At 37.9% G+C, this 12,853-nt stretch overlaps 1 protein-coding gene across 1 annotated transcript in view; it reads left to right on the forward strand.

Moving 5' to 3' along the window:
- The window catches only part of RNF213 (ring finger protein 213), a 116,368-nt gene that overhangs the window by 49,643 nt on the left and 53,872 nt on the right, over positions 1–12,853 (forward strand). The window contains exons 19-27 of the mRNA XM_087924950.1: positions 2,316–2,474; positions 3,328–3,920; positions 4,236–4,401; positions 8,032–8,249; positions 8,645–8,785; positions 9,246–9,407; positions 10,397–11,534; positions 12,281–12,474; positions 12,611–12,763. Of these exons, the coding sequence (XP_087781076.1) occupies positions 2,316–2,474; positions 3,328–3,920; positions 4,236–4,401; positions 8,032–8,249; positions 8,645–8,785; positions 9,246–9,407; positions 10,397–11,534; positions 12,281–12,474; positions 12,611–12,763 (2,924 nt within the window). The remainder of the gene's footprint in view (positions 1–2,315; positions 2,475–3,327; positions 3,921–4,235; positions 4,402–8,031; positions 8,250–8,644; positions 8,786–9,245; positions 9,408–10,396; positions 11,535–12,280; positions 12,475–12,610; positions 12,764–12,853) is intronic.

Consider the following 12,853-nt stretch of genomic DNA (forward strand, 5'->3'; position numbering starts at 1 on the left):
TGGCACAGAAGCCCAAAAGGTTAGCCACCACTGTCTTAGATGGTACTGCGTTCTAATCACTGCACCATCGTGCAGTGCAGTGGTTAAAATGCAGTACTGCAGGCTAATTCTGATGACTGCCAGCTGCTAGCATTTTGGCAGTTCAGTCCTGACCGGCTCAAGGTTGACTCAGCCTTCCATCCTTCTGAGGTCGGTAAAATGACCCAGTTTGTTGGGGGGCAATATGCTGACTCTGTAAACTGCTTAGAGAAGGCTGTAAATCACTGTGAAGTAGTATATAAGTCTAAGTGCTATTGCTATTGCTAGAGCAGGATTCCCCAACCTTTTTGGCTTTGTGGACCGGTGAGGTACGGGCAGTGGTGGGATTCAATTTTTTTTTACTACCGGTTCTGTGGGCGTGGCTTGGTGGGCATGACAGGGGAAGGATACTGTAAAATCTCCACTCAGGTGGTATTTGCCGGTTCCCCGAACATACCACCTCTGCGTAGGGGATGGTTCCACGTGAACAGCCAGCAAGCATACATGCAGTTGCAGGCGGCTTGTGCAAATGGAGTTGCGCGAGCTTATATACTGTTTCACACTAGAAAGGGGCCTTGTGTGGTGGTCTAGCAATGGGAGGCACTTCCCTAAAGAGGTGGATTTGGCTCCAATTTTCTCAGTACTTAGGAAGAGGTAGTAAGCTCTTCTTTGCTAGCTATTTTAATTATTGATTTTACCTTAGGTTTTTTTATTTTAATTAAATTTTTGTTATGTTTTCTACTTTCCATTTTTGTTGGTCTTGTACATTAGGAAGTGTTAGAATAAGCCTAATGTCATGATATTTGTTTAATAATCTGTTAAATTAATAATTGGAGCTGTTCTGCTTTTCTTGAACTGTTCAGTGAATTGTAGTACCATTATCCTTGTAGATGTGAGGTACAGGTACAGATATAGGTAGTCCTCAACTAGAGTATCATAATTGAGCCCAAAATTTCTGTTGTTAAGTAAAACATTTGTTAAGTGACCCAAAGGTGCTTTTTCAAGCGGCAACTGAACTTTTTTGGTTTTTCTTTGAAGACGTTTTGCTTCTCATCTAGGAAGCTTCTTCAGCTTTGGGACAACTATGACCTGGATGCTGGAGAACCTACATAGACATTTGTTAAGTGAATTTTGCCCCATTTTTTGACCTTCCTTGCCACAATTGTTAAGTGAATCACTGCAGTTGTTAAGTTAGTAACACGGTTGTTAAGTGAATCTGGCTTTCCTATTGACTTTGCTTGTCAAAAGGTCGTAAATGGGGATGACATGATCCTGTGACATTGCAACTGTCGTAAATATGAGTTTGTCAAGTGCCTGAATTTTGATCAGGTGACCATGGGAATGTTGCAATGGTCATAAATGTGAAAAATGGTCATGAGTGCCTTTTTCCAGTGCCATTGTAACTTCGAACAGTCACTAAATGAACTGCTGTAAGTCATGGACTACCTGTAATTTGTTTATTTGCACGTCAGCCCAGGCTACAAAATGGGGTTGGGGGGATTCATTTTGTGCTTTCATACTTCTGTGTAATCCTTCCTTTCTTCTTTCCATCTTTCCTTCCTTCCTCCCTCTCTCCGTCCCTCTGAGGAGATTGATTATCTATATTAGTTAATGAGCTGTGGTGGCACAGTGGTTAGAATGCAGTACTGCAGGCTACTTCTGCTGCCTGCCGGCTGCCTGTAGTTTGGCAATTTGATTCTCACCAGCTCAAGGTTGACTTAGCCTTTCGTACTTCTGAGGTTGGTAAATGAGGACCGGGATTGTTGGGGGCAATATTCTGACTCTGCAAACTGCTTAGAGAGGGCTGTAAAGCACTGTGAAGCAGTATATAAGTCTAAGTGCTATTGCTACTGCTATTATATATTAGTTTATTATATTAGAGTGGACTGCTCTCATTTCAGAAGTATTATTCTTGTACCCCTTATTATATTGTATGCATGTTGGGCTCCTTGGGGCCTTTAGTTATTCACATTTTTTTAAAAATCATGAAAGCACTGAATGTATGGGCAAATTGGAACAGGAAATGGTCTGTGTATGAAATGGCCTAGTCTAGAAAAAAGACTCCAATGTCCCCTAGAATGTCCTTCCAAAGAATACTAAATTTTACACATTGTTAACGTTTTGGCATTTTAGAACTTCAGGATTATTGCTATTGTGAGTTTATGGTTATCTGTTGCCTAGATGGGTTTAATGTTTTGTATTGTTTAAATATTTTTGACTATGCACTGTCTGATGAATCCTTTAATCTGCTTATGCAATGTATGTATGTATGTATAAAATTCCAATTTTGATTACAGAATGCATGGAACAATCTTACTCAAATGAATTACCTGAAGGACTGAAATTAGAAAAAGTTGTAGATCTGAGACGACAGGAATTATTGCATGTCAAGAGGGAGCAAAAATATTTGGGAGTCCTCTTGGATATGTTGAGGAAGGTTCAGTGCTACGTAAAAGGTATATTTTTAAAAGTGACAATTATTTTAAAACCAGTGTTTATAGTTTCTTCTGCAAATTGTTATCTGATGCTCCTTTGCCATTATTGTTAATATCCTCCTAAAATAGAGCTTGAATATATGGAAGGATGAATGGGAAAGCAACTGAAAATTCTAACATCAGAGAAATGGAATAATGCAGATATGAAAACAAAAACTCTTTAGATCGGGGTTGTCAACCCTTTGGACTTCAGGGACCACCAAACTCATAATTTTAAATCCCATGGACCACAATGAATTTTGACTGACGGTGGCTTGCTGATATTAGTGGGAAAGTCAGTCCCATATTCCAGAGCTTCAGTAGTCACAAGACTGGCTCTTTGATCATCCCGGAGCAGTTGCTCCTTCACCTGGGTGCACCAGTCTGCCATGGACTGGAGGGGCTGCTCCGGGATGACCAAAGGGCCAGTCTTGTGGCTACCGCAGCTCTGGAATATGGGATCGACTTTCCTACCAAGACTTTCCCTCCCCCGCCGTTGGCCTTACCTTCCAGTTCTAGCTCGCGTGGCTCTACTCAAGGTTTGTGCTTGGCCGAAGGATGGAGGCCAGCGGGTGAGCGGGCCATGTGGGCAGCGCAGCCTTGTGTTCCCAAGCAGCCTGAATTAATTGCTTTGGGGGGAGTGCTTTGCGGGGGGGGACATTTCTCTGCGGACCACCAAAATTTTCTCATGAACCACCAGTGGTCCCCGGCCCACTGGTTGGCAACCACTGCTTTAGATTGGATCTCTAAAATGAATCTTTGGGTAGGTTATATCAAATGCTTAAATGAACTGAAAATTACTATGGTCCAACTTACATTTTCCCCCTTTTTAAAGTGGATTTAACTGAAGTGGAACAAAATTACAGCGGAAATCTGGCAGAGAAAACTTTGGATGATGTTGTGAAAGTGAGAGAACCCACTTCATGCAGTGATGATGGAATAGAGACCTTTCTCCATTTGAGTGAAGATCTGAAGAACGTATCTAAAGATATCTATGATTATAAAGATAGCCACATTTTCATGCATTGCTGGGAGCAGGCAGCCAAGATGCTGATGGACCACATGGAGAATTCAGACTCTGAAGAAACTTTAGATATGGAGGATGTGAATAACCGCTTATTTTATCCTTGTTACAAGAAGTTCCAAAGGATTTATGACAGCTTGAAATTGGGAGACATCACATTTGCTGAAGTGAACATTCTCTTCAAAGATTTTAATAATGATTATGAAGAACTCAGAAGAGATTTCGAAATTATGTGCAAACTGCAGACTCGTGATAATGGAGAATGGATAGGTGAACGGATCCAGCAAATTCAACAGTACTATGAACTGAATTTGGCATTGGACTCTGCTAAAGTTATTGACAAAGTCAAGGACGTTTTGAAACTTTCTGGTGATTTCAGTGTCCTGCAACAATTGCTGAACTTCGTAAGTATATCTCTTTAACTCACCATTCAAAAGACAGTCCTAAGAGATTTTGCATAGTTTCAGTTTCATAAAATTGTAAAAGTATGGTATAAATAAATAGTGGCTATATACTCCCACTCCCCTTGAGCGGTTGGAAATTACAAACCTCTGCTGTATTCATACATTTCCTAAAAGGAGTGATATTTAGGGGGGGGGAAGTCAGTTCTGTGAATCTCTTAACACCAGAGGGATAAAAAAAAAGATCTGTGGAACAGGAAGGAGGATTTGGGTGTTCTTAACATGCAATATTTTTATTCCATGTAATTTATTCTTCAGACAATTGAATTCGAGGCCTTTCAAGAAGAAAAGCTTTCTTCTATGAGCTCTTCATTGATACGTGCTAAGAAACTGCTGCAAGTTATTACTAAAGAACGTCTCATGTGCCTCGAAGAGCTGGCAATTAGGAAGGAGTTTGTTCACTGGGTCAAAGAGGCTTTGGAAGGTAGAACTGATATATCTGCTGTTTCCCCAAGGAAAGCTTTAACTGTACTTTATGTTGTATTGAGCTGTTGTATTCTCCACTCTAAATGTCAAATATTGGAATCTGCAAGAAGACATGTGGATGGAGAAAACAAAGTTTAATGAAAGCTTTATTTATCTTTTTGAATATGTTCTTTTTCTTTTCTCAGTCTGACATTTTGTTACTTCTAGGCTTTCTCTCTTTTGGATTCTTCATTTGCATGTACAATGAGGAACATCTACTTGAGTGTATATTTCCTTTCCCTACTGTTGCCTATCCAGAGATAAAGCATGACTTAAGCCTTGACAAATAGAACATCTAGATGCACAATCATGTGTAATCAAGCAAAGTCACACATATCTGTTGTGAATAAATACTGTAGGAAAAGGTCAAGGTTAAGGAAATGTTTTCCCTTCAGATTCCTGTGTAGGAGGGAGACCGGGTGTGAAGCAATGACACCTTTAGCTTAAGGGTCCTTGCCCTGCCAGAATGAAGAACTGTCCTTTAAAGAAGGAGCTAGACTACCATAGTATCATTGAGGACTCAATCAAATGCAGACATATTGTATCACAAGGCTGAAAAAAATGGGAAGGGAACAAGAAGAGTGAGCAGAGCAAAGACCAGAAGTTCAGGAGGTACAATGAAAAAGAGGAGGCCATCGGTGATGGCAGTAACAGCAACATAAAGATCAATGTTGGGGGAGGGGCAGATAGACATTAAATGATGTGATGACAGGACTATAACAGGAGCCAGCAGCAGAATAATAATGGGTGGCAGCTACTAGACAAGGGAAGTATTGATGTAGACAGCTGAGGAAACTGAATAGATGCCAACATGAGCTCATGATATTGGCATCCAGGATGTGGCTGCCTAAAGCACCAGCCATTGGAGCCTGAGATGTTCTGACATACCCCAGAGAATCCCAGAGTGCTGGTAACAACCAGAAGCTAGTAGATATGGTATAGTAACCTAGGGAAAAAGTCTGCCCACATTTCAAAACTTCTATCCAGCCACAAGACCAAGAATCTGCTCTGAAACCAAAATCCAACCATAGCAATACAATACTAACTGGGCATGCAGAGAACCGCGTTCTGAGTTGGCTGGTCTGAATAAAGCTAATGGTGGATTATTATATATCGAAGACATGTAAGAAAGATGGAACCAAGACAGGATAAACTGAGATAAAGGTCATAATTACATGAATGCCAAGAAAGACTCACCCTGAATCAAAGCGAAGGTTATGATTATAGCTTGTCTGTAAAACGATAATAATAAAAATATCCTATTCATGGGATCTACTGCATATTGTTTTATTCCTGAGGGCCAACACCCCCAGATTTAACCTACAACGCATGGGGAAAATGGCTCATGAATATTTGAGGGTGGTGGTGGAAGAAAGCTAGAAAAAATAGTAATAGCAGCAGCATAATTAATATGGCTGGCACCAAGTGAGACTTAATATTATAGAATCACAGGAGACTGAGTAGCTACAACAGTTTTCTTTGTACTAGTCATTTCCATGGAACTACTATGCAGATAAGATTATTGCACATCACTCTAAGGATCTCTTGGTAATAGAAGAATTTGACTTAAGACTTGGAGGGGACTGTTCTTTTATCTACTTTAGGATTTTAGCTATATCTGCAAGGGCTGTTTTGTACAGATAAACAGGCAAAAGCTCCCAGGGATTACTATTCAGGGTGGTTTTGTTTTGGAGGTGTGTGGAAGAGTCTGACTTTGTTTGGGCTGGAAGAAAGGTGTGACAGGAATAGGCTACTTTTTGCCAGTCTAATATACCACATCCTGACTCTCCATTCAGCTGGTAGTGGATGCACTCTAGCTTTAAGCCAATTCAACACTGATTTGTTCTCCTTCAGCGTATAAGGAAGCGGTAAAATATTTTTTGATCTTTCTGACTTTTCTATATTCTAAAACTATTTCTCAGAATTAATTAAGCAATAGAGTTCATACAGTATATTTCACATAACTTGTTAGTATTGACAGGCCTTTTTCAATAGCTGATCTTGTGAATTTTCATGCTTGTAAAGAATTAAGGAAGCTGACCTGAGATGAGCTTGTTCTCTGTCCTGTTGGCTCTTCATGTATCCTTGTATTCATGCACACACCAAAGCAAAACAGTTTGTGCTTTGCCTTAGAAATAAAGAGGAATGGGCAAGTTTGATTCCCTTAAAAAAAATTCCCAAAAGAGAAGTAGAGGCTGCAGATGGGTTAGTATCAGTATCAGACCCCTTTTACTGAAGGGTTAAAACACCTCAGAGAGGATATTGGGGAAAATAATTTCAATAATGGAGGAACTGGGTGGCTGGTAAAGATGCTATGATGGCTAAAATGGCTTTTGAACGTGGACTGTGATTTATTGGCTTCAGGCTGGTTAATAAGCTTGAAATGGACTGAGGGAGATGGGGAATGTGCTAGATGATCCTGGGTGTGCCTGAGAATGAAGATAAATGAAATAAAATGATACCTGCTAGGCTAGGGAATAACCAGCCAGTCATCTGTCATTTCATCAACCTGAAAGTGAATGGGACATAGTAAATCCCTGGGAACTTTTGCCTGCTAATCAATTTCAGAAGGTGTTTCCTTGAATCTATAGGGGTAAAAGAGTAGAACTAGTAATCATAAGCTAGGTGAGGTGGATGTTCATCACCCCCAAGCTTCTTATGAATGTGAGGAGCAGCTGTCTATATAAATGTATTGCTGCCTTTTAATTTTTTTTTTTTTAGTATGGCAGAAAAGTAGTTATTCTTACACACTTCATTTACATAAATCAAGTTAAAATGTAAATTTAAGGTATAAAATAAGAGCAGAGAAAAAAAATAAACCCCTACAATAATTAAAGTTCAAATTAAAATCACACTCGTTTTCCATTACTTTCTTATTTAAATCTGAAACTTGCTATTTTATCTACTTTAATCATAATAATGATAACACCTCAGGATCATTTGCCTTGTTTTATGTGGGGAAAAAACCCCTAATATTTTAGGAAACTTTGAAATGTCCTATTTCTCCTCTAGAATGTCCCAACAATTTTATATTGGTTAATTCTCTATTTAGAAGCAAAACTATTAAAAATTCTGAGGACTAATTTCTAAAAATTGTTGAATCACACCTGGAACAAAGTAGCCAGTGTGGAAGGTTTCCCGTATTCTTCAAAATGCTGGTTTTTCACATCTCTATTTATCATGATGGCCCTGCATGGATTTTTGTATTTAAAAAAAAGAAATTATAAGCCATCCTTATAAGAATGCAATTATAAGAGCCGCGGTGGTGCAGTGGTTAGAGTGCAATACTGTAGGCTACTTCTGCTGATCACAGGCTGTCAGCAGTTTGGCAGTTCAGGTCTCATCAGGCTCAGGGTTGACTCAGCCATCCATCTTTCTGAGGTGGGTAAAATGAAGACCCAGATTATTAGGGGTAATAGGCTGACTCTGTAAATCGTTTAGAGAGGGCTGGAAAACACTGTGAAGTGAGATATACTGTAAGTCTAAATGCTATTGCTATCCTAGAAAGCACTGCAATATATCCAGGAAAGCCTCTTATAGAACATACATTTCCTTTTACCTCACAGAGTGCTTTCTTCCTTTCCATTAGACAAAAATGAGTTGAAAGTGTTCGTGGAGCTGGCTTCAATATCTGCAGGAGAGAATGACATGGATGTGGACCGTGTGGCTTGTTTCCATGATGCTGTGTTTGGCTACTCCTCCATACTATACGATTTAAAGCGAGAGGCAGGATTTAAGGAATTCATGAAGTGTCTCGAGAATATATGGAAAGCTCTGGAAAGTGATCATAACCTCCCCACGAAGCTGGTAATTACTATAGCAGCATTTGTATCTTTCCATTACTCCCTTTAAATGGCTGTGCATTTGATAAAGATGTTTCTTGCTTATAGCATATTAATTCATTCAAGATGAGATATGTAGTAAAAATATTGTTTTAACCTGAATGTCTACAGACCATATATGTGCTCTGTATTCAAAGAGAAAAATGGAGGTATGTTTTGCCATATTAAGTCCAGTTTGCATACAGTATTATTTTAATTGGTGATTTTAGTGAAATTAAACTTAGGTAAAATGTATTTGAGAGCCCAGAAGGCAGTGGGGTAGAAAGTTTAGAATGTCCTGCTTAAATTGTGTCTATTTTACCTGATCTGGGAAATATACAGGCTAATAGGAATATTCTTAATCATATTTTCTCCCTGCAGAGTGATTCTGCAAGATACTTGGATTGGTTAAAAACTATCAAAGAGAGTCATGGCTCTGTGGAGTTGTCGTCTATATCTCTGGCAACCAGGATCAATGAGAAAGGAATTTACAGAATTAAGGCCCCAGTAGAAGGACAGAAGGTGAGGTGTTGCTTAAAAATTATTCCCAAACATGTCTATTTTTTTCTTCTTTTCCTCTAATTTCCACAAAACTAATTTTAAATGTACTTTATGCATTTGATTTGTTTGCCTCTGCTGCTGAATCAACTCTTGGTAGTGTAAAATAAAATAAGGATTAAACACTGAAATACAGTAAAATACAAAAAGGATATTATTGCATTAAATAGCCTGCTTTGAAATGAGAAAATGTGAGCGCCCCCCCCCCCAAAAGGAGTGGTACTCGTGCAATTTTCACCACCATTAACATTTAAAATTGCATTTCAACTATATTACAATCACTTTTAAGCATACTTGCTAATAAATAGCTTTCTTTATGTTTACTGAATTTTGGATTTTTACTGAAGCTTTCTGATGTTTACTGAATTAATAAATTTAAAAACAGGCAGTCTTCATTATGTATATATTTATGTTTTCTTGTAAGGCTTGCCTGGACAATGTTCTGGACCTGACGATCCAAGAAAGTCATGGGGACCAAGAGGAGAACCGGCAGTATTCTTTGGAAGAGCTTCAAGAACTGATGAACAAATTGATGCTGATGTCCGGAAAAGAAGAACAAAGCGCACAAGTGGAGAAATTTTCTGAAGTAAGCTTCCTGTTGTATTTTCCTCCACCTTTTAAATTATTGTTATTGAAATACATGAGGGAGAGGAATGAATGTCAGGCTTCTGCTTTTTCCTTCTTGCTGTTTCTAGATTGTATTGATAATGTTCCATTTTGAGGAAAGCATCACAATGGCCGGATATTGCCAGCTAAAGCCCATAATTAAATCCACAACTTGCTAAATCAGTAAATTTCGTATTTTGGTATTTTTGCGTCTTTATTGAGAGTCAGTGAGATTTTAACATTCTTCAGAACGAAGTTATTGAAACCTGTTAAATTTGATGATTTAAACCATTTTATTCTTGAATTTTCATGTGTCTGTGACATTGTACGAGATAATACAAGAGCACATCTTGAAACAATTCCTGTAGTCTTAACAGCCTGATACTGATTAAGAGGAACTGATGATTATAGATTAGCATTTAGCATTTAAAATAGATATATTTTGTATATGTTTAAAGATTACTGACATACATACATACATACATACATACATACATACATACATGTCATATCAGACTTTTGGATGGTAAAGCACATAGACATACAATTTGTAATAATTTCTAGCAATAGTAAAATTGTTTCATTGCTACTACAGTAATTTAGTATTGTAATATCACAGTGATCCCACCCTCATAGTCAGAAATGGGCCTATATCTTACTTTTCTGGCCCTTTCCTGGATCTCTTGTGTTTCCACAGTTCTAATACTCTTTCCCATCTACTCACATATCTTCCCCCCATTAATAGCAGAAAGTATACTTTTAATGGTTCCCCATACCTTATTTATGAGCTTATTGGTTAGAGCCTAGAATGGGCAGGACTTGGGAGCTGTACTGAAAATGCATATCTATATTCCAAATAATCAAAAGTTGATTGAGGCTACATTAGGCATTTGCCAGGATGCATACGTTGTATAGGCTGTTTGGATTCAATATAACTGTTGTGTTTTTTTGTGTGTATTCTTCACTCAGGTGTTTTCTAACGTTCAGAGATTTGCATTGTCCTTCCTGAACCTTTATTCTGCTGGAAACATGCTCTTCCGAAACTGGATTGCTGACATATATTGCTCACCTAAGAGACAGTTTTGCATTAAGATGAACTTTAATTTAAATTCTATCCATGACCTTTGTGGAAGTGGAGATGTGGCAGAAGTTTTGCCAGCCATGTGCAAGAAGATGGAGAGTTTTCTGGAGAGATGGAATCAGTTCATGTCTGAGAAGCGATCCCAGTATTTTTATTTGAATTATTACATGGCTGACCAGCTTGTATATTTATGCCAGGAGCTTGGTTCGGGTAAACCCAGTGAGTCTGCCTTAATGATGTTGTCTTTCATAAAACATAGCTGCAGTAGACAAGATATTGAAGAAGTCTCCAAACTACTGATATCTGAAATACCAAATAGTTTTGATGCAATGTATGAACTCCAGGCAAGAAAAAGAGAGTTGACTGAACACTTGGAGGAAATATGGGGGTCCTATATGGAGAACATGGGCTTATTTCTTCCAGATTGCTTTGATATTGAAACTCTTGGTAGATTCCTGTCTAATTTGGCAGATTTGGAAAAAAGGAGTGTTGCGCGAGTATTACCACAAGGTCTTCATACTAGGCAGCCCAATCTCATTCTCTGTCCTCGCTCTGAAATTTTGATTTCCACAATTTCCATCTACATGAACAGTCCAAAAGAGAAGTTACCCTCCTACGATGAAGTTTTATTGTGTACACCACAAACTAGCTACGAACAAGTGGAATTGTTTATGAGACGATGCCTTACTCCAAACAATAAAGAAAAGAAGATTTATACCTTACTCTTTGCAGATGAGTTGAGTTACGATGTTAGCTATAAGTTAGAGGAACTATACCAAAACCTTTATTTAAAACATAGCAATGACTACCATTTAGTGATGTTCTGCAACTGTGAGAGAGAACACTTCTATATCCCCTCTGTTTTTAGTAATTGCATTATTCACATGACCCCTCTTAGGCCTCTAAAAGAGATTCAGAGTTATCTTGGGAAGCATTACAAAGCCACTGAGTTTGGAAATCTATCAACTTCCATCTTCAAGAATAACATGTGTGTTGGGATTGTATCTTCTGAAAGAGCTGGAATGGGTGAGAAAACCAATTTCAAACAATCTTCCATCTTGGAAATATAATCATAGTTTAGCAAGAAAAGAATGACCCATTAGAGTAATAAACAATTAATCAGGGTTCTTTATAACAAATGTGTTTTAAATCATGTACTACTATGTTAATAGTACAGTACTAGCAGTTTATGATCAAGTAGTGCTATAGTTAATTGGAATTGTCATTTTAATTAACATGTAATGTTCTAAACTTGTTTACTACATTGGAGAACTAGAGGAAAAGAGGACCTCATAAAAGTGACTTAGATTAGAACTTATTTATATTATTAATTTATCTAAATTTATTACAGCTGCCCAAATCCAAAGGACTCTGGGCAGTCGAAGTTGAAGAAATAAATGTTTGTGGACTTCAAATTCTGGCCTACTGAGAAAGCACTTTCTTTACAAGCATATGTTTTAAAGCCTTTGTGTTTTATTCCAATTAAGAAAGAAAAAAAGAAAGATCTTCCTTTCAAAAACCTCAAAAAAGAAATCAGAATCTCCAGATTCAATTCTCCTTAGCACTATTTTTCTGCCCACCACAGTTTATTCTGATCTTTATTTTTAACTGGATTGGTTATCTTTGATGTTCCCTATATTTTCTATATTAGTTGTTAGGCATTTGTATAGACTATGTGAGTTCTCAGTCCCAAATGAATTAAGTATTTTGTTTTTGTTTTTCCTGTCAATATCTTTCCATTTTAAATGCTTCTTTTTTGTTAAAAACTATAGGAAAATCTCTCTATATAAAGAGGATGTATCAGAAAATGAAAGCGCAATTGCAAGGACACAGAGTTCATTTAAGAACTATTCGACTGATTGATCCCCATGTGAATGAAAGAAAAATCCTAAACTCTCTGTTTCTACTCCTGGACCAAAAGTACCAAAACCGGCCTATGATTGTGCATTTTGATATTACTTCTTCTGTGAGTATGTCAAAGTTTTGACTGAGGAGATTTTCTTTTTCTTCCAATACATCTTTTTGTGAGAAGATGTGCTTATATCTAGAGGAGGAGCATCCCTGTTTATTTGTGTGGTCCTTATGTTTCTGTATTCTTCCAGGTTCAGACTGGAATTTCAGAATTTTTGTTCAAGCTATTCATTTTACGTTATCTAGAAGATGCAGATGGGAAAATCTGGCTTCGGAAACAGTGCCACCTCTATATTGCAGAAATTCTGCAACCACCCCACTCACCAAAAAAACAAAGAGGATCTGTAAGTACATCCAGAGGCATAGAACATATATTTGCTGTGTTTTTAGTATTTTAGAGTAGAATTTTAAAACTGATTTCTGTGGAATCTTAA

This window comes from Pseudonaja textilis, chromosome 2 (assembly GCF_049901715.1).
Source record: "Pseudonaja textilis isolate UNSWEBS1 chromosome 2, rPseTex1.2, whole genome shotgun sequence".
Taxonomy (NCBI): Eukaryota; Metazoa; Chordata; class Lepidosauria; order Squamata; family Elapidae; genus Pseudonaja; species Pseudonaja textilis.